This window comes from Trachurus japonicus, chromosome 22 (genome assembly GCF_045865225.1).
Source record: "Trachurus japonicus isolate A0001 chromosome 22, Traja_1.0".
Lineage (NCBI taxonomy): Eukaryota > Metazoa > Chordata > Actinopteri > Carangiformes > Carangidae > Trachurus > Trachurus japonicus.
Genome location: NC_140928.1, coordinates 13,750,348 through 13,774,976, shown reverse-complemented (window position 1 = coordinate 13,774,976; position 24,629 = coordinate 13,750,348). Strand labels below are relative to the sequence as shown.

Sequence of the window (24,629 nt, the reverse complement as noted above, 5' to 3'; positions counted from 1 at the left end):
GTGTAACAGTGTACGCAAGTGTGTGCATGTGTGAAGAAAGGGGTAGGGAGGAAGCTTGCTGGTGCCCAGGCCTCGGGAGTGTTAAATGCTTTGATCATGTAAAATGTTTCCTACAACCATGGAACTAACAGAACTGCAAGGAAGTTTGATTGCTCAGACACGTACGTGTACACACACACACACCACACACCACACACACACATCCACGCACTCGTACAAAGTTACTTTCTTCACCAATGTCCTTAAACATGTATGGCAGCAGGTTGAAACTTTTCCCTCTTTTTACACCTCATCACATTTCCTCTGAGTTCCAAGTTCATGCCGGGGGCGGTGCTGGACTAAAGGACCTGATAGCATGAGTGAAACAAGACACCTTCTTAGCTATTACATTGTGATATATGTGAACTTTTGATATTTGTTCAGTCAAATTCATGAATTATCCTCTGGGACCAAAGAATATCAATTCCACATTACATGTCAGACTAGATGATGTAGCTGTCTGTAGCTCAGTGTGAGTTTGGTGCTATAACTGTGCTTCATGAGTCTGGACAGCCTAAATCCAAACTAGTTCAAGTAGAACTTCAACTAGATTGAACATAATATTATCTAATTGTATTTTCATCGTCATCACGATATGAACACACACGATAAATAGGCTACATTGCAAAAGGTTGCCTAAAATGCGATGAGTAAAGAGAGGAGGCAGGAGAGGGTTAAATTAACTTTCTGTGTATTATTATCCATGTGCACATTTAAATATTTTCTTGTTAATCGCAAGTCATATCGCCGTCGCAATATTGAACAGTGTCATCACATATTTTGCTCATATCGTGCCGGCCTAATATTGAATATAATGCATTGAATATGCCGAGTAGTTACTGTGATGTAACTACCAGCCAGTCCAGATGATGCAGTGTGATGCCATTATGGTTGCCAAAGAAGGGCAAGGTACAGTATCTTGATCAAGGTATCAAGGCCCTACTAAATGCTAAAAAACACATCAAATGGTAAAATTCCTAAAATTAAACAAAAAGTAGTTGCATAGTTTTCTCTTTCAACAGTAAAATCTAGAAAGCTGAGTCATTCCTGTATTAATAACAACAAGATGTATTGGACCAAAAATGGTATGTTTTATTTGATTTGTAGAAATTACTGTGGGGGTGAAGTTGATTCATGTTGTGCTTCTGCTTGCAATTCAACTGAACTTTGACATGCCAATCGTCTCAACAGTGCAGAAATGAAGAAGTTATTATATTACCTGTGTTGCATTACACAATTTTGTATTACATTTCTCTGTTGGAACACATAACTCTCCAAAAAAATAGATGTAGCATGGTTTGCAGTCTGTCATGAGAGAGGAGTGTAGGTACCAATACACACCCTTTAACATAATGGTGCCATATATTGTGTGTGACAGAGCAAATGAATGTTACTGTGCCACTTTCTGAGGGGTTTGAAAGTTCAGGCAAACAAACCTGTGACTGAAAAATGTGAAAACCTAAATATGTTCTTCAAATGTTCCCAGGGTGGGAATACATCTCGAAACTCTCTCTCTATTTTTTACTCTTTGTCTTGTTACTCTGATCCCGTCCCAGCGAGACAATAGCTGACTAATTGTCAGACTCTTCCTCTAATGCCCGATTTCTGGGTTAGGGGGCAGCTGTCGGCTCTCCTGAGCTTGTAAAGACGGAGAAAGTACAAGAGAGAATATAAGAGATAGAAATGGAGGAAAAAAGTAAGTAGACAGGGAGGAAATGTGATCTTGCTCACATTCCCTGAGATTCCACTCGTTCTACAAGTGGCCAACACACGGCGTTTTCAAAAAGACTGAGAGCAGACAGGTGCTACAAATAGCCAAACACATCTGCACCACATGTGAGAGGCAAAGTAGTCGGTAGAAGTGTCGCAATCTGACCCGCCAATGGGAGAAGGTGTTTTGGTATTATGTTGCTCATACGTCTTGAGATTCTGTATTCGTCTCAATCAGTCCTATTCAGCTGGCAAGTGTCAGGCTATCTTCCACATAAGAGCCTTAATATAGGCTGCTACATCAAAGCAGTGACTAATCAGGCTGACGGAGAGAGGTGTCACCGAGTGTCAATCCTTCAGGGCCGCTGCCTGTCTCTCAGGAAGCCCGCTCCATCAGCTCTGACCTCAAGTAACCCAGCACATGCACGCTCTGCATGCACGTGCTGCAGGGCACATGCAACGTGTGCACGTGAACGCATACATGCATGTATACATTACATACGTCTGCTGATACACGCGCAAACGTATTGTGCCGCGTGCATGCTAACCCATCGGTACACATCTCCCTGGGAACGAATGTGAAAGATGACTTGGTTCAATGATAGGCCTCTGTTGATGAGAGCTGATTAAAGAGGTAAAAAATGGAAACTCATCTTGATGTATTTGGGTCAATTTTACGTCCACAGCCGTTTCTTGGTCAGGCCTATTTCTAGGAGAAGTGGTGGCGGTAATTAATGGGTGATAACGGGCACATTTAATTGGCTGTAATCTATCCGATGAAGTGAGGAGCCTCCATTCTTTTGAGGACAAAGGCCCGCTGGGAGGGCTTAAGAACCTAGCCTCATCTGTAATGCAGCAGACATACAGTATAGAGTGGACCATATATCAGCATAAAAATACAGCAACTGCATGACGCTAAACAATTAACCCACACAGTACAGTGAGGACAATGCACATACACATCTTTCAGCATGACCATGACTGCAAGTGCAAGTGCAACAAGCTAGGGTAAAGAGAAAAGGCTGCTGCTTAACATAAAACTCAATAAATCAGTTCAAACAAGCTATGCACTGTATGTGCTCATAGCTGCCTTGGTTATAGCCAAGTCTCCATATATGACAGAGGAGAGAAAATGCAGTGTTCGGAGCTCTCCTCCCAGAAGAGGGGTGAACACTTATTTGCATTGAAATGAACTGTCTGAGGCGTGTGTGTGTGTGTATGTGTGTGTGTTGTAACGATGCTGTGCATTCCTGCATTTTGTCTAGGGGGATGTTGGCTTGTGTGTCAACCTGCATGGATCACTAGTGATGGGGTGACTTCTCAATCTCAGTAGCGGCTCTCCAGCCTCAGGGGGGATCTGTGTATCTGCTTGTACTTACACATAGTGTATGTTTTCTGTCCATTCCCAGGGCTGCTGCAGTGCTCCCTCATCCCCCGCATGATCTACTGGCAAGCATAGTAGATTCAATGCCATTGTAAATCAACATGACCTTAGCAAACAATCTGTTTCAGAATCTGCTACAGATTTCACTTTGTAAGAGGTCATGTAGTGGGGCAAAATTCATTTTAACCACACTATCAGGGAGCCACAATTACCTGTTCTCCAAAACTCATGTCATGTTTTCCACCATGGTTTAAATGATATATATTATTTGACAACCAATAAAACAGCACACACACTCATGTGGGCATATTTTGATTAGAGCGCGTATTTCACCTCCATTGGTTTTATAGACCATTAGCTTCAATTGTACTGGAAGGTCAGGTTCATTAGGGCAAAACCCTTGTAAGGTCTAACCAAACAAGCCTTGACACCAAAGGTGAAGCCACGCACACGCCAGCCCACGACTCGACATACATTTTGTTGGCTCAGGTTTTGCTACATTAGTCTGGAGAGCAACAGCCAATAGCTAATAGAGTCTAGTGGCAGATCAGCAAAGGCCCATGGTTAGATGATATCCACAACAAGACAGACTGTGTTATGATTTCACCTGACAGTGTCGTTATTTCAAGAAAATGCCTAAACCGAACCTTACCAGTTTACATGAAGGCTAAATACGATTTCACTTGCTTCTCATTCCCTGTTTTCTACACAATAAATACTCAGTAGTTTGCTGTATAGTGAGTGGTACATTTGAAACCAGACCTCACGAACATTAGCACTGTGCACCCTCACTGAGAGGTGTAGTTTTCACATAATCATAATTCACACATCTATCAAAGGCAAAGAACTGCACTGCGGGAGTTCTGGAAAAATGTTGTGTACTAATAAAGTGTAAAACTACTCCCTTCCAGGCACAGGTTATGTATTGAAAGTGTCACTTGCTGCTGACATACAGTACTCCTACTTATGTACGAGTTTATCAGTGCAACTAGAAAATAGTGAAGTATCATAATTAAAATGTACTTTGTAAAGCAAAGCATCACATTTTATAAACCAAAACTGTATCTGTATAATAACAAGTGGGCATCAAAACTGTACTATAATACAATACTTGACCAAAGTTACTGGGTTACATTCCACCACTGTTCTAATACATCACCACATATTTACAATACATACCAAGGGCTGTTATACCTACTTATTATTCTGCAATTAAATCAAACAGGGCAGAAAGACCAAGGAAACAGACCACACAAAGATGTCTCCTCCCACACGGCAATCATATTGAACAGTCAAGTGACTTTCATTAACAAAAGAGGTATTTTGCTTCTATAAACACTTTATTCTGAGGTAAGAATTTATGACTGAAAGGGTCTCTTTATTCAGACCGTATGATATGGAATGAAAGTTCTATATTGTGTAAAAATGCTGTTCACTTTTCCATGGTCCTTTTATTGTGAGAAAAATTCAAGTGGGCGTTTCTTTTTTATCATCCTAGATTGATGTTGTTCTTGGTCTTTGCTTGGTTACTTTTCCACAAACACAGAGGCACTAAATGATGTTGAAAGGCAGAGCTTAAAGCAATCTCATGAACAGAACAGTTCAATGTCACACAGTGAAAAACTAATCAGCTGTTTGTTTGAAGCAGGCCCCCGCAATACGTTAGTACAGCAGCATTCAGCATCAGGTTACCCTTTCATTAGCGAGAGAGATGGAGTCTGTGTGTTCTTTTTGTTTTGTTTTTCTTGTGTTAGTGTCTCTGTGTGTGTTCGGGTCCGTGTGTCAAGATGTTTCTGTGTGTCACGTTATTGTTGCCATGCAGAAGTACGCAGGCACCTTTGGCACTGCATTGCTGAGGTGGTATTTGTGCGGCAGCTGAACCCTGCCTGATGTTCAGATTGAAACGCCATTTCCTTACCACTCTATTATTCTGTCTGATTGCCTACTTGTTAGCTGCTCGCTGTGGGAGGATTTGATTTTGCCCTGAACAGACACGACTTAAAGACATGTCTGGCTGCCTTGACATCACTTTGAGTCCGCACTGAGGCTCCATTAACCAGTGTACAGACACGGAGAATGACAACCTCTCCTGTACAGTATGTTTATGCTAATTGATAAGATATAACCATAATTCCCAGGCTAGAGTTAACTCTTGAGTGTTGAGTTTAAACTGTTTTGATTTTAAACAGCTCAGTAAAGCTTAGTAAAAAACACAATTTAACCATTGAATCCATTTTACGAAGACTCTGATTGGCTCAGTTGATTCTCCAACCAGGAGAACAGCCAGTCACCAGAGTGACACTTGATCTATTTGAAATACTCAACAAAATTTGAGATGTGGGCAGCGATTCAGACGTTTGGATCTGGGGCTAAGTTGATCCTGCCTGTGTGCAGCATTATCTATGGATCACAGCGCGTCTCCACTGAGTGCTCTTTATAGGTAATCAATAGGCGAGCTGGCTCATGATGGCTCTCACTCATTACAACTCTTTAATAAAAGCCCACCCTGCGGTGACTGCTGCTCTGGGTAGTATAAACACACAAACACACACAGCCATACGGGAAACCAAAGCCCTATTTACACACACGGGCAAAAAACACAAACTCACAAACATTGAGAGATCACGGTATCCACTGCTTTAGCAGACAGCTCAATACAAATTATCCATAGGTGTTGCAACATTACATATTTATACCCCTACAGCCATTCACACCCTGTCTTGTCGGTGAGGGCTTTATAAGTCTTAATCAATACATAGATATCAGCTTCTTGATTGGTGCTGGTTTGAAAATATCAGGAGACTCTCAAGTAAAGGTGACACACGCACTCTTAAATGCTCAAATCAATGTGGTGCACCTTGCATTTATCAACAGCTAAACTACCACTCTGCAGCTAAAAGCATCTTTTTTAGAGTCAAGAGAGTTGAACTCCAACTTGCACAGTCTCGCATAACCTTCAGCAGCATACTGTACAGTACAGCACGTGGTTTCTTTACTGACTCACTCCTCCAGCCAAAGGTGTGAATCCTTGGAGCTGTTTCTCAATTGCTCCAGAGCAGCTGTTAGCTCCATCTCTCCGCACATTACTTGCTTAGGTGACGAAATCTTTTCTGTATTTTCCAGTGAGGGGGAGGCCTTCGCGCAGGAACACAGGGTCATTTCGTCATAAGCGCGGGGTGAGGGGCGGGGATGTTAAGTTGCGCGGGTCGGTTTTCCATTAACCACCCGACAGACGTAAATAGAGAAGGGTGCATGTGACCCCGCTTGAACTGTCACATACCTTAGTACTCAACAAGCGCTGGAGTTTTAAATCCAACTTCAATTACACTACAGCATCTGTTTCAGTGTGGATTGAGTAAACAGAACCAACCAACACACATGCAAAGGAGAACACATTTTCAGTCCAATATGAAATAAGCAAAAAGGTACAGTACAACTCTCCGTATGTGATAATATAAATACTGTATTTATATAAGGACCATTCCCAAACTGTAGTCTACCATGCTCTGTACTGTAGCTGGTCATAAATAGATGGAGAAGATCTGATATAAACCCTCCACTGCTACTCTAAACACTGGTACGTAGGCAAACAGAATGCTAAAAATGAACAACAGAGAAGCTTGAGCCTCACGACGCAGAAACCAGAGACTGTGTGTGGTTATGATCCTTAAGGTGCTAGTTATCTGAGGGGGAGATGACCTTTCTCTGCCCAGAATAGTAGGGCTGTGGGGAACAAAAGCTGTGATGACAAACACACGGGAGACACTGTGACCCCGCAGGGTCCAACACACACACACACACACGCTCTGAACACAAAGCTGAAATTCTCAGCTCGTGTACCTGCACACAGCACTGCAGACACACACGTATTGAATGTGCAAAAGCCTCCAAAACAGAAAATATTTGTCAAAATATCATAGAAAAATGACTAAATAAGCAAAACCCAACATTACAGTTAGGAAAAACAACACCCCCATGCATTATTTATTAAAGGGATAGTTTGACATTTTGGGGAATACCCTTATTGCATATGAATTAGATATGAAGAATGATACCATCCTCGTGTCTCAACAGTAAATATGAGGCTACAGCCAGGGTTTCAATTTCTCAGCTGAGCTCAAAAAAATGGAAAAGGGAACTAAATAGACTAAGCTGGCTCTGTCCAAAGGTAAAAGAATCTGCCCACTGGCACCTTGAAAGCTCACAACTAATTAACAACTTTTGTTTAATCTGTAGAAAAGTCAAAGGATTGAAACAACATGTTGTGTTTGTAGAAGCTGGTTCATGCCCCTGACCGTCTCTGCACCTGGCACAGTGACGTCCTACACTTGTGTTGTCGCCATGAAGCTGAAATCACCTTTTAAATAAAACCACACCCACTTAAAAAAAAGTGAGATGAGTAAAGAAAAAACAACACTGTGTGTAACTAAATGACCCCTGTCTTTTATAAGAAGAAGCTGATCACGTAAATCAATGGTCTTCTGGGCTTTGGTGATGTGAACACGCATGGCCATCCCACCAGAACACATCCACACGTATCCAGACTCAGCCGTCATCCTACCCATCATCTTGACTGACAGGCATATCGACCGCAAACAGAACTCTGACTCACAGAAAACACTCAAAGAGAGAGTGTCTAATATTTCAGCCTTTGTGTTTCCTTCAGAGAGAATCGGCTGTGTCGCTCTGCATCCTGAGGACGTCTGCAGGGCCACTGAGTAGTATTGGTGCTATTACAACCAATAAAGGGAAAAGATGAGCCTGATTTTAGACTAGACACTGGCAGGCTGTCATTACAGCTCTCTCCCCAGCACAGAGCAGAGATTTCAGGATGTTTGACAAGGCCACTCAGGGGTAGTGAAAGGAGAGGAGGGGGGGGGCAGAAACCTAAATGTTTCAAGCGCTCATCCCCTTGTTCCATCTCCCTGTTGCCTCTGTGCGTAAAGAGAGAGTTGAGAAGAATAGCAGGACAAGCAGCGTATGCGGGAAGGAGATGAGGTGAGACATTGAGTGAAAGCCATGTGGGAGCTGCCGATGTTCACCTCTCCATCCACAAAGTCTAAATATTTGATGGGGGGAGGTGGTGGAGAGGAGAGGAGACTAGGAGGAGGAGGAGACTCATGGGTGCATCTCCTTCAGGAGTGTGTTAAGTGTCCCAGGCGTGCAGGGGGCTGCGGGAGGTCAGGATGTTACAAGAGTTGCCACATACTGCCGGGTGAATTATTCATCACTCTGAGCTCAACACTAGAGCAGCATTATGGGTGGCCCGCACTCGAGAACAAAAAGGGCCAAGGCTTTTAGCGCACGGGCTACAGCGAACAAAAAGTGAAAGCCGTGCGTTGTAATGGTGAAGTATGAGAGGAAAGAAAGGGCTGACGGCAGAGACAGAAAATAAGTTAGAGGACTGGATGTGAGCGCTGAGTACAGCTTGGATGGTAGAGAGGATTTTTGTGAATTGGAAGCAGCGGATGTGCAGAAACGACCGCAGAAGGCATTTTACATACTTGACCCTACCAAGTTGTGTTTACGTTATCTTGAATATTTGTTACCTCAGCAGTGATGTGCGATATGGACACAGTTTCTATTACAAACACACACACTGTCTCATGTTGAATAATCAGCACCGATTGTGTAAGAGGAGTGAACTCCAGTCCACATTGCATGTTTTCAAAAGCAGTGTCACAATATAATCTGGCATCCATCACGGTTCAGTTGCAGAGTAGCATTCCTCGTGTACCGTAGCATGTCATGCACTTAAGTTTCGGGGTCACCGGCAACACGAGCGCCTCATGAGAGATGCCACAAAGTAACTTATAGATTAGGATCTCAAGTAGATCATAGCAGGCATACTCTACATTCCACATGGTGGTGAGAAGCAGACATATTGATGTTTATATCCCCCAAATTGACTTTGAAGGGCATGGACAATGTGTGTGTGTGTGTGTGTGTGTGTGTGTGTCTCTGTGCGTGTGTGTGTACCACAGCATACATGCCTGTGTGACAGAACAGATCCTAAGAGTAAATAAGACAGTACTGTGGGAATTTTCTCAGTGTTTGCGCAGCAGTGACTGTGTGCCCTGCTATGCACATACACACACGCACGCGCACGCACACACTCATACACACACACGCGCGCCTGGGCAAACGGTGTGGTAACAATATTATTTACAGATGAAGCTGCAATGAATTAATTATGCAAACAATGTGCAATGTGCATTCTAAATTTTAATACTGTGCATTGCCAGAAGCCTATTTAAATATTAATCTTTTCTTTATTAAATGAATTTTAACCATTCGCAATGTTGCAGCAGTGAAAAGCGTAAGTGCTTGAAGCACATTTTCTGCAGATAAAAATTGCAAGTGGCTCCATTAATTTCTGAGCACACTGTTAGCTGGCAGCTTGCATGCAAACACATTCATAATCTGCATTTGTTTTGATTTTAGTGGTTTTGGAGCTGAATTTAGCAGAATCAGGTTGTGTCCTGTCATACATTTTAGAGATTTGTCATGTTTGTCGTGCAGTGTTTCAACATCACATTGCGCAGCTTAGAGGTGACTTGGCACTTGTTGGGTTCTTTTGTTTGGAAAATATGTCCATATATCTGAGGCTTGAAAGTTTTGTCTTCAGGGCACAACCACAGTTTCTCAGAAAATGCAGTTTGGTCAAACGTAGCTTTTTATGGAGTAAAGCGCTCAAAGCTGCTATTAAGTGGCCACAAGAGATAACTTGAGTAGCAGGGGGTAAGTGAGAAATAGAGATTTAAGTATCATGGCCCCAGTGCGAAAACGCCCAATGTGCTGACAGCCTGGTTTATGCACTGAATAGCTATTATGACAAAGACTCCCAGAGAGAAAGGTATCAGATCTGAAAGAGAATCTCAAAGAATCTGATCTTCAAATATCAAAATAAAAATCTCTGGGTTATTCTAATCTATTCTGATCTATCTATTCTGTTCTGTTTATCTGAAGGCCTCTACAGACCAACTGTCTAGTAAAACTGGTCCTTCTGTTACAAATGGGTGGTCAGACATAATACAATGACATCTGGCTCGGAGGATTGGCTTTCATTTGCTACGTACATACACAAACTAAAAACACACACAGACATACACACACACAAAGACACTGAAGGGCCCTCTAATTCTTAGACAAGACGGTCGTCTTGGACGTCACGGTCCTCAGGTACTGTCCTATTTCAGAACATCCGAATGAATAAAGAGCTAAGTGAAACAAGCCAAATGGTATTATTTCACCAGTTAATTAAGTTTCAAAAGTATAAGATAAGAATAGCAGCGACAAAAGGAATTCACTTTAATACTCCTGTGGCTGAATATGCCCACATGTGCATTTTAGCAATTCTGTAGGGTCAACGTGGCCGTTTCTGCCTTAATGATTTTGCTCTGCAGTTCTGCTTATGAAACGCTAACCACTGATCCATGTTGCTGATCTGGGTATTAAATGTATGATGATTAGCCTTTACATCTAACAGAGGTCCCACATTTGTTAATACATGTGAAACACGATAGGGATGAATAAATATGAAAGGGATGAATAAATTACTGCTTACGAACACAACAAATAAAGTTGTTTTTTGTTTTTTTGCATGTCCACTGACACTGTTGTGAGTCATTAATGGAAAAATGTTCTTTTAATTTGAAAGTGTAATCATTTTTCTTTAGACTTAATGAATTATAGGGAAATTATAACCGAAACAGCAAAGGCTAATTTATTTTATTTTAATGACGATAATCATTCTGTGCGAGTCTTCCTCATCAAATAATGGATATCGCATTATGTGCCACACTCTGGTTATACAGTCCTGTATACTCATATTTTGTGATGGCTAGGGGAATATGAGCCACGGAGCCAGATGGAAACATTAGAGATAGGAGCCAGCTAAAAACTGTTGTCTGGATGTGGGACAGGACTTGGCTGGGACAACCTTGAGGGGATTTGTGTGAGTTGGAGGGGAACTGTTCAGGGGGTGGGGGTGGGGGGTGTAGAGGGTCTTGAGAAAAAGTGTGCATTAGAATGTTAGAATAGGCTTCAATTACATCCATTAGAGATAGTGAGGACTGTGACTGGCGCATGCTGACATGCCTGTGTGAGAATAGAGGAGATAAGGTTTCCTCTGTCGGGGGAAACGTGCTGAGAAGAGGCAGTAATGGGGGGGTGGGTATCTAAAGACACAGACAGGCAGGAGACAGACCCCAAAAAATGACAGGTGTGGGGGTATTATGACTGACAACGCCTGGCTGAGGGCCGAGTGTTTCCCTACAGTGAAAAAAATCACATCTGGAGAGCTTCATATCCACTTTAGCTTAAGACATTTTCATAGTATGTGAAGATGCAGGTGAATAATGTCAGAGACCGAACTGTCCTCCCAAAACTCAGATTATATAATATGTTTTTTAAAAACTGCTAATGTCAGTTACCTTACTTTTCTGTTATCCTCTGTGCACTTGCATTTCTGCAAGCAGAGGGGAAATGGGACTGTATCCTGACAGTGTTTATAAAAATCTATTTTGTTCCACTTGTTTATTATGTGTGTCCTTGCCTGGGACAATAAGTTGGTGAGACTGTAGAAATGCTATTTGTTATTTATTTTGTGAAACTGTGTCTTTTTTCTCTTTTTTTTTCCACTTCCAAGCGGCAGGCCTGTTTGTGAAGGTGTGGCTGTTTATGAAAGCTGACAGGCAACCTGGCGCACGGTGCGAATGCTGATCCAAAGCAGGCTGGACAAATGTCTACACACACACCAGCATTCTGTCGCTGGCTGCCCACGGAGATGTCAAACACAATGATGTGGTGAGCGGCTGCAGGAGCGCTCCCTGCTCAATACTGGGAAATCATGACACACACACAAATGCAAAACGCAAACACACACATAGAATTACATCAAAAACAGTTGCTCTTTAGCTACCAAATGGCTGGCTGCCCATGCCCCTCCACCACACACATACACATACACACACTCAGAGAGGAATAAAGAAAACAGCATAATCTACCTGATCCACGTTCAGATTGGAACAATCACCTGTCTCTCGCACAACACTGATAATTTTCGCACTATTCATCTCGCCCTATTGTCTAATTTCGACAACTCGATAATTGTGTTACATGTGTCAGGCCCCCGGAGCCTGGACAATCCTGCAAATCGTTTCAAAGTGCCCCAAATTCATTAATTACAGTGTGTTAATCTCATTGAGATGGGAGGGAATGGAGAGAGGAAAAGGACCCTCATAACTCATCCAATTAGGTAATTGAGTGCTACTTGGATTAGAGGGAATGAAAGGAGGAACCCCGCTGAGATTGAGGACCTCTGGTTCCACACTAAGAATACCTCCAGTCATCTACAGACAGATAGACGGCCACATGTCTATGTGCTAAACCCAATCCTATCCATCTAAAAGCTCAAAATTCACTTAGACGCTTTCTTCATCTCCTTACGTCTGGTCCATCTGCAGATTTAGGCTTTGGGATTGAGAGAGCCCAACAAAGACAGGTGAACTATCTCTTTTTAGGCACTTGTGACTAGAGTGGGTGTGTGGGTATGTGAAAGTGGATTTTTTTTAGCAATACAAGACACTTAAATTTGGTTCGAGGCATTACCCACCTCACTTTCACTTCGGAGGGCTAAGATTAATTGTTACTGACCACCTGGAGCTGTCTGATCTCTCAGACATGAATTATCATGACAGCAATCACCAAACTGTCCTTTCAGACATATGGTAGTTGTCTGGTATGACAGTGCATCTCACCTCACTTTTATGGTAATCCCTTCCATCGCCATATAGGTTTCTCTCTTCTTCTTTTTTTTAGAAATTCAACTCAAATGAATTGCAAGAATGGTTGTCAAGCAGAGCACTGAAAGCTTACTCCACAGTACTTAATGTGAATTAGGGTCTGGTAGTTTGCTGTGCCAGATCAAAGGACACATAATGACAATAACGTCACTGGGAATTGATATAATCAGAAATAAAGCAATCGAATCATACAGTACTTCTGGGAAGTAACAGTGACTTGCAGGGAGATGAGCAAGGCCTAACAAAGTTCTGCTGGCCAGCCTCCGCACACTGCAGCAACCGAGGAGGTGCTTTGTTAAAGTTGTAAAGTGCCCGTACGAAGACGCCAGATTCTATTTCATTTGAAGCATATTGCCAGCTTTAGGGGCGGGCTCTGTGCCATTTAAAAAGTGGCTCCAATAATTCCCCTAAGTGCTTCACATTGCAGAAGGCACTATGTTCAAATTAATGAACAAATCAACAAACGCAAAGCCAAGTTCCTACTGAAGCACTTCTCTCAAGCAATTAGTACAAGTATGCTATCTAACCTGATGGAACAATAGAAAGGGAAATATATTCCAACTGGGAAAAGACGAGTGAAACGTGTCCATCACAGTGTGCAGAGTAAAAAAAAGTTTGAGGGGGTCACGCATAGACCAAGAGGATGATTGGTATATCTGTTGAGTGGGTGTATGTGTGTTTCCATTGAGCAGGCTGCCTGTCTGCCTGCAGAGCAGCCCCAGATTATGCATGAATCTCGCTGCTTATCAGCTGACCTTTAAATTGGAGCCGCAGAGCGACTGCAGGCCCAAGGGCTGACGCTCGCACCTGATTGGCTGCTCCGCCTCAGACCTGCTGACAATAGAAATTAACAGAGCCAGGTGGGCATATCCGCAGGCGGAAGGAGTACAGGAGTGAAGGAGAGATAGGGGGAGGTGGGAGGTGGGGAAGGGGAAGGGCAGTTGCATTAATATAAAATATATTTCCACTATTTTCCTCAACTGTCTTTTCTTAAGCTTCAGGAGAGAAGGAAAAAGTCATTATGTGCTGTGAAGCATGCTAACGGTAGAGCAGGTAAGAACAGACGAGCTCGGTATTACCTGGATTTCATCTCTCACTCACTCATGCTATCTTTTCTGCCATCTGTCTTTTCTCTCTCTCTTTCTGTGTTTTAATGGCGGCGGGGTCTGTGATTGCTTGATAGATAGATATCTCCTGTTGGAGAGGGGGCTACATGGAAGAGGAGACAGCGAGGCTGAGGACGGGGTGTGTGTGTTCTGTCGTCCGCAGGGACAAGGAGCTGTGTGTGTCTGTGGAGGATGATGGATTACACGGGGGCCACAGGTTTATGTGTCTGTGTCTGTGTGTGGGGTGAGTGGGTGGGTGGGTTGGTGTGTGGATATGGGGGGAGTGGGCATCTTCCTCTCCTTTGTGTCACTGTGCACACAATGAAAGCATGGCAGCGAATTAATTTTTCACAACGGCAGCTGGAAAAGGTCATTAAATAAAGCAAATGTTTGTGAATGGGAATCCCCGTGAATTAACTTCAACACCATATACGCAACAGTGCTGCGTTCTGGCAGTAAACGGGAGCATTATGTTGTATTGTGGACAAGAGCACAGGTGGCTGAGAACGCTGGCATACGCTTGGCCTTCTGTCAGATTAAAATGAGTCAGAAAAAATGCTTTGGATTTGATTTGCCCGTGTGTGAGTGTGAGAGAGAGTGTGCGTGTGTTCATGATGGCCATTTCATAGTATGACAGTTACGTGTACCTGAGCTCCACACACAGCTGATGACATGTCCTTGTTCTCCTCAGGTCTGACCGTCTCTGTCCCTCCGTTCATGAGAGGTCACGAGGTCAGCCAGCCCTTCCTGTTTATTTTCATTCCAGCCATCACCATGTGCTGCTGTAACCGATCCAGGCTCCTCATAAAGACGTGGAGCATGAGCGGTGAGTGTGGGAAAGGCGTACATGCATGTGTGTGTCATGTGATACACAGATAAACCGAAGCCCACGGGGGGAGGACGGAGAGTGGCCGTGCAGCCACACAGCACCGCATCTGTCACCAACACAAAAACCTCACCGGTCGCCGAGGCACAGAAGAGCGAAAGCTACTATCACAACCCCCTTCTGTGTGTGTGTGTGTGTGTGTGTGTGTGTGTGTGTGTGCGCGTGGGCTCTGCAATGCATGTGGGTGAGACCTTATCATAGCTGGCCACATTCCTAGCAGGAAGATAAAAGAGGCCAAATGAACCAGATCACCGCAGCTTGTGGCCAATACGTGTTTGTGCGTGTGTGTGTGTGTGAGAGAGAGAGAAAGAGGGTTTGTCAGTGATGAATAGGAGTTTAAGGACCTATACCTTACAGATAAGCGGAGAAAATGATCAGGACAACAACAACAATGCTACAGTGCAGGTTCAGATATACACCAGGAGAGCCCTCCAGGCAAACATCAACTACCTTCAGACACAACATAGAGCCACGCTGAGGCTGAGGATGATAAAACACGCCCTCATGTAGTCCTTGGCTGTTTATGCTTCACCTGTGTAGTCAAGCTAAATGAGAAAATGCTGTGGAGGCAAATCCTTTATCAGTAAATGAGTAATCATCATCATCAGTTTTTTTTTGTCGTTGTTTTTTTTTGTGTTCTGTGTGTTTACTTAATTAACCCGAATTAACTCTAATTTTAGGTGTGATGTTCATAGTCCAAATATTTGATAGTAAAGCTTATTGTTTAACTACAATAAATAATTAGCACAAAATGCTCGTTTGAAATACATAACTAAAACTGAAGAAAATATATATCAACCAATATATTTTCTAAAAAGTCTAGGATTGGTCTCAAGAAAAAACACACAGCAGGCTAGGATCATAATGATACATCCATTCTGATCAGCAGAGAACTGATCGTGAGTGTCGTTGTTTTATGATTTAAAATGAAATCATGAAGGCCTTGTTGCGTAGGATCAGTTTCATGTGCGGTAACATTGTAATAACTGAAGGACTGTGGCTCACAGTGAAAGAAGAATGTGTATTTAATGTGGGTCGGTCACCGTCGCCCACTGAGTAAGGTCAGCCTTTGCACCCACTTGATCCCTGTTCAAGACCCCAGACTATTCTCTCTGTGTGGCTCACTCTGCTGCCTTACAAAATCCCCCAAAGTCCCTTTCTCTCTTTCCCTCTTCCTCAGATGAGGTACAGTAGATGAGTTCCTTCCGTCCTCAGAGCTCAGAAGAGGAATTTACTGGATGAGGGAGCACATCTCTCCCTCATAAGGAACGTTGTTGCATTTCATTAGGGATAAGATTCATCACAGCAAGCAAACAAGAGAGCCGTGCAAATCACATTGGAGGAAATTCCTGCACTATCCTCAACATTGTCTTACACACACACACACACACACACACACACACACACACACACACACACACACACATAAACACACACACAGCTGATTGGCAAAAGGCACAAAGCAAACAAAAGCAGGGAGAGCTGATTCAGGAGACAAAGGGGTACATCAAGGACGATGATACTACGTGATTGCTCATTATTGTGCGCTTCAAAGTGACGCATTACTCTGACAGTGCTAAGAGTGGCAGTCGGCTCGCCTGAAGTTAAACAGGCATATTTTTTCGCATCGAACAATGGAGCCGTTCCTTCTTCAGAGGCCTGGATCCCAGAGAGACAGAGCTCGGGTGTGTTCGCCTGGTCAGAGGTCCAGTGCTCTGTCTGAGTGAAAGGACACCCAAGGGTCCATTTTGGAGATGGCTGTTAAGTCCCAGCTCTGACCCAGGAAAAATGGCTCAGATAACGCCTGTATACAGACCAATTTAACAGGTCACAACCCTGTCTCAGAGCGGGAGCGACACAGCAGGAGTGTGTGAACACAGCCTAGGGGATCTGTCCCATGATGAGATGCTGGTGATATCTAACTGTAGCCCTGACCCTACAGCAGTGGCTGTCAGCCTATTGATTCACAGCTCGAACAACTGGTGAGACAGGGACAGAGTCAGGTTGTGTAGCCTCAACTGGGACAGAGTGCAATTGTATGCGTGTGTGTGTGTGTGTCTGTGTGTGTATATGTGAGCCTGTAGTAGACGTCTGGAGGAGCATTATGTGCCCGGGGCTGGCAGACCTAAACAACAGTGAAAAGACGGACAGAGACAGAAAGCTGGGGCCTTCATCCACGCTGAATCCAACAGCTGCAAATGGGATACAACAGATCTATTCATGACAGATGTAGACAATGGTAGACTCACACATATGCGCGCACACACTTGGCACATACTGGACAGTGGCCCTGTTGTGGCTCAGGAGATAAGAGGGATGCCATGCAAGCTCCGTGAGTTACAGTGTGGGAGAGCCAAAGGGAAATGTTGCTAGACAGTCCTCTGTTTCTTCTGCTGCGTTGAAGCAAGTGATTGAGTCTTTCTGCGAAAAGGCAGCACGCTGGCTCCTGTTGAGACAACCGCCTGAGCGTGGGATGGAGCTGGAGGTGTATATAAGTTATATTAGATAATAGATGGACTTCAATGGACGCTTTGATAGTGATACAAACAACAAGCAACATGAAACAGAAGAGAGACAGAGACAAAGCCGCAGAGAGTGTGAGAGAACAACAACCCTAAAATATTTGCGTATTAGAGAGAAAGAACACAGAGTTCTGGTTCAGACGGAGTCTGGTCCCTGAAAGAGAAGCGTGTATTCTCTGCATTTGAAGTCGTATCTCTCTGTTAGCAGGGAGTGGGTGGTGCAGGACATGAATTGACAGCTCATCTAACACTAAAGCTCCAGATGAAGACATAACAAAAGGAAAGACTGTTTCTGAATGTTTCTGTGTTAACTTCTATACATGTTCCTAATTAAATACACATAAACTCTCTATATCATTCAGCTTCAACTCTAACTAAACTTTATAAAGAGAGAAATTCAAGTGGATGCCTGTAAATTACTGAACAGGAAGAACTCTCCTTGTTTAGCAGATTTGGGTCCTGTGCTCTGGCAGCTGCGTGGACCCGTCTCCGACCTGGACTGGTCTCTCTGGGAGAGGTCAATAGCAGGGATGTCTGCCAGGTGAGAGGTTGGCTCAGGTTTAATCGATGGCCGCCAGCAGAGGACAGACTAGCGGGCGGGCAGGTAGACAGGCCGGCACAGTATGTACCAGGCAGAGATAAAACTATACCTGGTGGAGTTCTCTGGCCAACTGCTGAGCCTGCGCCGTGGCGGGGAGAAACCCACGCTTCAAACCGGTTTAGGGGATTGATTTGACAGCTAATTTACGGAGGAGATTTGCATAAGGCCATGTGCTAATAAGGCAGCCTTTTCTCTTCCATCCTTTGTCTTCCCCTGCTATCTCTTTTTGTACTCCTTCCTTTTTTTAGACCTCAGCAAATAGTAACAGATAATGTAAGCGAATTAAAGAGACAAGAGATTCAAATTGGATATTGATTACAAGACTAAAGCCTTGTGTTTTCTCCTGTTAAAGGCTGTGTTTAAACGACTGATTCACAATGTCACTCTCCACCTCCTACTGATTGTGGTGAGTGGTGTTTGGGTTTTGGTTGTGCCTGTCTGCTTTCAATGGGCCCACATCATGTCACACCATGCTAAGTGCTTTGACGAGGCCACACAAAGAGCCACCGGTCTATCTGATGCCAATCTCCCGAGGTCCACCCAGGTGGAGGCTTTCACAGAGAGCAAGGACAAAGTCTCCTCCTCTACGGTCCAGCACAAAGCCGTCTGACTGACGGCAGGAAGGGCAAAATGGAGCTTCTCTGTCAAGTGGATGTTGAAGAGGAGGTGAAAACAAGTACAGATTCAAAGAGAGGACCCGCCTCAGCTGCTTTTGGTGTCAAAGTTGTGATTCTCAGCCAAGCAAAAAGATGTTGAACTAGTAGAACTGAGCCACATTGTAAGACCCCCTGGTATGACCAAGGCACAGCTACTGTATAAGCCTGGGAACATGTTATATAGCTGTTTTTCTTTTCAGTTCGCTGATATAGTGGCAGCACTAGCACAAAAAAAAAGATTAATAACACAAAGGGACAAGCTTGCACAATGACTTGTCGAAAAAAGCACAGTGACACATCACGCTGACACGCCAGCTGTCTGCAAATTAACACTCAGGCGGATGCATGGCTGGAGACTCACTGTTCATCCTCTTGAAGATGTTGAAAATGGGGAGGATCTGCCTGTAGTACGGCACCAGCGCCTCTCCCACCTTGTCCGCCGACGTCACCAGATGCTGCAGGACTTTAAAAGTGGTGCGCATCACCTGACGGTTCCTCGTGTTGAGAGCATCTGGGGGAGGACAGGAAGAATAACAAAGGTCAGGAATGAGAGTGCGGACGATAAGAGGAAGTAAAGTAGATCTAAATGAGGTTGTTTGTTCAGGCAGGTACAGGAAATTAAGAAGAACTCTGCCACATGCAACTACGCGGTACATGTGAGTGGGCTTACATACGACACACACACAGCTAAATTACATATACCTCTTAACCCCTGCATCTTCCCTTTCCCTTGAAAGCATTTTCCTTTATAGCTGGGCTTTGATTTGGACTAGCATGTCTGCAATCAGTGATTTCAAATGCACTGGGGAGGCAGGGGTAAGTGAGAGCCAATCACTGGGCTATTTGGCCTACAGCTGCGCTTAACTCCATCTCCCACTGATAGAGAGAACAAAAGGGAATGATGGCTGGAGCGATGGAGGGCCACAGAGATCAAGAGAGACAAATACAGAGAGAGAGAGAAAGGGGGAAAGGGGGAGAAACAACAAAAGACAAAATGTCAGAAAGGGAGATAAAGAGATGTGACAGGCAGAGGGCAAAGGCTTACAAAAGAACTGTGATTAGCAACGAGGACTGACATGTTTTTTTTTTTATTTCTTTACGCATGTTTTATTTGTGTTGTTGGCGTTTTCTTTTTGTGTGAGCTTCTGCAGGAGTGCTGGTAATTCTCTTTGTGCAGACTGTAGCGTAGCCCTGGTTTGAAAAACACACCTAAGCTTTTTCTCCTTATGAAACCTTAAACTGTTATTTGATGCCTACTTTCGCAAAAAAAAAAGAGAGAGAACTGTAATGGCATCACAGCACCTATTTTGCCACTAAGCACATACAACAACAAAAATGAAAAGCATGAAAAACAATTTCAAAGGAGAGAGTCAACACAAAGGAATCAGCCTGAGTGTGAGCAGAGACACTGGGAGCTGATGGTTGACAGGAGGGAGAAAATCACAGCAGCAGGTAGAGGAGAGAGGAAGAGACTGAGAAGGTCTGCATTAATTAAGATGAATTAAGATAGTAATTAGGGTCAAACATTTGAATACATTTTAATTTTAACAAATAAAATGATTTTGAATTTAACTTTTAATTTGGCGAAAGACAAATAGAGAACAGAAAATGACAAAAACAAAGTATTTAAACCTGCTTTTTGGTCTGAAAGATAAAACTTAGTGTCTTGATTATCTGCACTGCTTCACACATGCAAGAGAAGAATCTTTGGATCAGATCCAACTCTCAGTACTAGAGCTGTTAGCAGGTTTTTTGATTGACACTTGACACTTGACACAAATGTTAATTCAAGTTACAAATATAAATGTAATGTTGTTTCTCCCTCTTTTAATTCCTCCTTTCTCTCATTTTGTCTTGACACCTGACTTTACACGACAGGTGGGGGTTTGGTCTCATTAACTCTCACTGAGCAAACGACAGCGAACAGACACATCAAATATGAGTAGAACAAGAAAATGTGTTGATGATGACAACACTCAAGTGCAATCAAGTGTTTCCCTAACAACTCTGAGGCAACGCCACTAATCTGCTTAAGCACCTGTTGAGCCAACAGCATAAATTCACAGAAAAGCACGGTCAGCTGCTGTGTTACAGTCCTGCATTTTTCAGCCTCAGTGTTTGCTATGACAACAAACTGATGCTATATTTGTTTTAGTTTAGTTTTTTTTTATTCTGATGCTAATTTACATGCATTTCTTTGGTTGAACTGTGGCATTTTTAATCATTAATTCATGCTTGTGATGAAAAGACCATTTATTTTGTCCTTCGTGACAAAGTCACTGGATCGACAGCAGATGTCTTTTTGCTAAAAAATAAACCGGTTGTTGGATTTCTATTTTCCCACCAATACACAAACAGCTTCCTTTGTGGTGAGTCATTTGAATGAGACGCCCACCAATTTGCACCAATGATCCCACCTGGGTGTCTGAGGTGGGTGCAAAATTACCAGCTAGAAAAGTACGGCAGCGTATTTCAAGGTCGGGGGAAAAATACAAAACCGTTTATTTTGTGTATCGTGCTGGATGAAGTGCTCCCATGAATAAAGCTATGTTTATTCTACTCGTAATGAATTCCTTTCTGTTTCTTGCACATCAATCAGTGAAATCAATAAAATAAAATAAAAAACATCAATAATGTATCAGGGAGAGTAATAACGACATCCCAACATTTCCCATCCCAAGCTAGCACTATATTCAATTTGACAGAGAAGACTGGCTGAGACAGAGAAAGAGCAACAACCAGAAAATACTGTGTGACAGTTAGAGCACTCAGCGAACAGCATAATGCCTCCCCCACTGCCTGTGTTAAAACAGCTCATATGCAAATACAAAACTATCACAAGCACTCACACATGCACTCAAACCGGTCACACACTGATACGCACACAATCACACAGACATGCATATGCATAGACAACACACACACGTCCCCACGTACACACATATTATAAGCAATCAGACAAAATGTCAGCCCCAGTCATAAGCACAGACAGATCTCAACATGGCAGCGGCAAAAAATATAAATGAAGTTACGCAACGTGGAAGAGTCATATAAACAACAGGAAGCTGAAGGGTCAAAGGAATAAAACATTTTGCACTCGCGTCTAAGTGATCATAATGTGTGTGCGTGGGAGAAAGTGACGACTTGTACCAGCTCCATTGTTCTGTGTCCACTCGAGTGTATGTCAGCTTTGTCTGTGTCAGAGATGGTGCATGTATGTGTGTGTGTGTGTGTGCGTGAGTGTGTGTGTGTTGTGTGACCAGCTGTGGAGATGATGCTGAATGAGCGAATGCATTGTGCGCCGTGCCATCTCTCCATCTCTGCCTTGGTTTGCCTCCACCAGACAGAAACGATATCTGCCATCACCAAGATAAAGTGGAATGTGGAATGACAGGAATTTCAAACCTACATAACAAACAATGAAATTCTAATTACCAACCAGCGCAAACAATTTTCCCTGCTGTGACATTTGGACCGCAGGACTGTTCAATTATTCATTGGCACTCTCGCCTTGCTGGAAAAAAAAAAAAAAATTAAAAGAGCAAGAGAGAAGGAGGCCGAGGGCCTGATATATTAATGCTGGTATAAAACCTGTGTTGGGACAAATCTGAATAAAGTAATCATCTATTCATGCTTGGACCTGTTTCATATTCAGTGTGAAAAATAAAACAATGGTGACCTTGTATTCTATTTTCTGCGAAATGTCAGAGGTAGGGCGACACGTTGGAGAGTTTAGCTGTGAATTGTTCTCGCTGAGTGTATAAATATACTTTTCAGATCAGAAGAAGATGTTCCCGTGCAGAGGCGTAACTGAGGATCTTCTTGTAATGAAAGTCTCATTTTGGTTCAAAGCTGAACAAATGTTATGCCAATCAACTGAGGCTCAATGGAGGCATGTCTCTGAATCCTCCTCCCTATTTAAAGAAGGCAGGAAAAAACCCAAACCACAGCATTATCAGTAACAGTTTACCCTTCCTGTGTAAGTCACAACGGTGCTGTCATCATCAGTGTTTCATATAAATGATTTACTGTTGGTGTTACCATTGGTTACGTCTTTTTCTCACCTATGAAAGAGTCTCTCTAGTGTGGGAGGACACGCCACACAGTAGGAAAGAGTTGAGTGTTTAAGTCACAGAGGACAGGGTCTTAGAGTATAATGTCAGCCACAGCCTCCTTCATTGTGTATTCTCATTGGGTGACCTGCAGTCATCATCAAAATTCACCAGGGCTTGACGTGACTCAGTCGCTCTGCAGATAAGAGCCTGCCAGCCACATTGAAGATGTATTAACGTCAGTGGAGAAAAATATATATCTTGCCATTTTTAAACTGCAGACGGCTTTCTACTTTCCTCCTCTCTCCGCCATCCCCTCTTCTTCCGTGCTCCATAGAAAAGTAATTAATCTGCAACAGAGACACGGACTGGCGGCTCTGCCTTGTGGATGGCGAAACAGGCCTGGTTTTTAATAAACCAAGAAGTTAATAAGGAGCAGGCCATTCAAAATTCCATTATCAGTGCAAAGTGTGTGTTTTCATGAGGAGCATAACCATCACCTTTGATCCTCCCAAAGGCAAATGACCAAAACTGCTGAGGGGTTTGAATTTATAAACTACTGCCTGAGTTAGAGAGCGGCCTAGTGTATAAATGTCCAGTCGTGTGTAAAGTGGGCGCCTCCTGATAGAGGGCAAAACAGACACAGGGCCATCCAAATATTTAAAGTGCCTGTGAGAAGATAAATGACACTGTGTGGAACAATATTCTCCACTGCTATGACATGGAAACGGTCAAAATTTGACTGATTCAAAATATATCTTTCAAGGTCCATAGGTAAGACTAACACAACAACAGACTCACAACACATACAATAAAAGGGAATAAAGCTAGAAAATACATTTGATATCAAAAATTGAAATTACTAAGAGACAACTGTGTCTCCAGAACATAGATTGATGCCTGATGTTGGTCAAACTACTAATTCTATTATTTTCTGAGGCATCAAGCCAACACATAAATCTATACATAAGGTTTCTAAGTACAACGCTGTACTAAACCTTATGAATAGTGTGTTTGTGTAGATTTTACTTGACTAAATAATAGAAGCAAATAAAGTAAACAAGTGACAATGCAAACACAAGACTTTATATGTGTCAGTTTGTAAAGAGTGTAATGGTTTAGGTCCCTGCAGTGGGTGTACCAGTACCATACATAGTACCACACTGTGCCAGGGTCAGTCTGTCAGTGTCTCTGTGTCTCCAACAGCCCTGCCTGGTGTTGGCCGTCACACCCCTCTGCCTCCGCAGACGTCCAATACGCACACATAAACAAGGAACACACACACACACGCTTCAGATACACACCACCAGCCAACTGCCCATGACATGAACACTATCCGAGCCTCACTGGGCGCCACTTAAAGGCTCCCACTTTGAAACTGACACTCCACTTGGCAGCGACGCCCAACAAAAGACGTGTGTGTGTGTGTGTGTGTGTGTGAGAGAGAGTGAGAGAGAAGGAGAGACTGTGTGTCTCCGAATGTGTGCTGAATTTTTTTTTTTTAACAAAAGCAAGACTATGCATTTCTCTAACTTCTCTCTGCCTTTATCCTCCTTCATGTTCGCCACACGAGGAACCTTTCCCGTCCACATCGCTGTAAATTCTGATGTCTATTTTTGAAGTCAGAGACCACTTTGCCCTGCGACGTGACCTTTCCACCCACCTTGATCTGCCAACTTGAGTGTGCATGTGTGTGTGTGCAGAAACGTGTCAGCGTGAGGAGTCAAGGAGGCACAACATGATGATACAGTTAAATGTAGCACGTCACTGCATTCATGGCAGATTATCAGGCGTGCTTTTAGAGGCACCTTCTTCCGGCGAACGCAGAAGCAAGGACGCTTCGCCCTGAGGGCTGATGTAATAATAG

At 43.3% G+C, this 24,629-nt stretch overlaps 1 protein-coding gene across 3 annotated transcripts in view; it reads right to left on the bottom strand.

Annotated features, from left to right (window-relative positions):
• Positions 1 to 24,629, bottom strand: part of pacrg (PARK2 co-regulated) — a 130,435-nt gene that overhangs the window by 35,916 nt on the left and 69,890 nt on the right. For 2 of the 3 annotated variants that reach the window (XM_085767474.1, XM_085767472.1), the window contains one exon: positions 19,072 to 19,221. In XM_085767474.1, the coding sequence (XP_085623600.1) occupies positions 19,072 to 19,221 (150 nt within the window). Of the gene's footprint in view, positions 1 to 3,128; positions 3,196 to 19,071; positions 19,222 to 24,629 lie in introns of all 3 variants that reach the window. The other variant, XM_085767473.1, reaches the window with a different exon arrangement.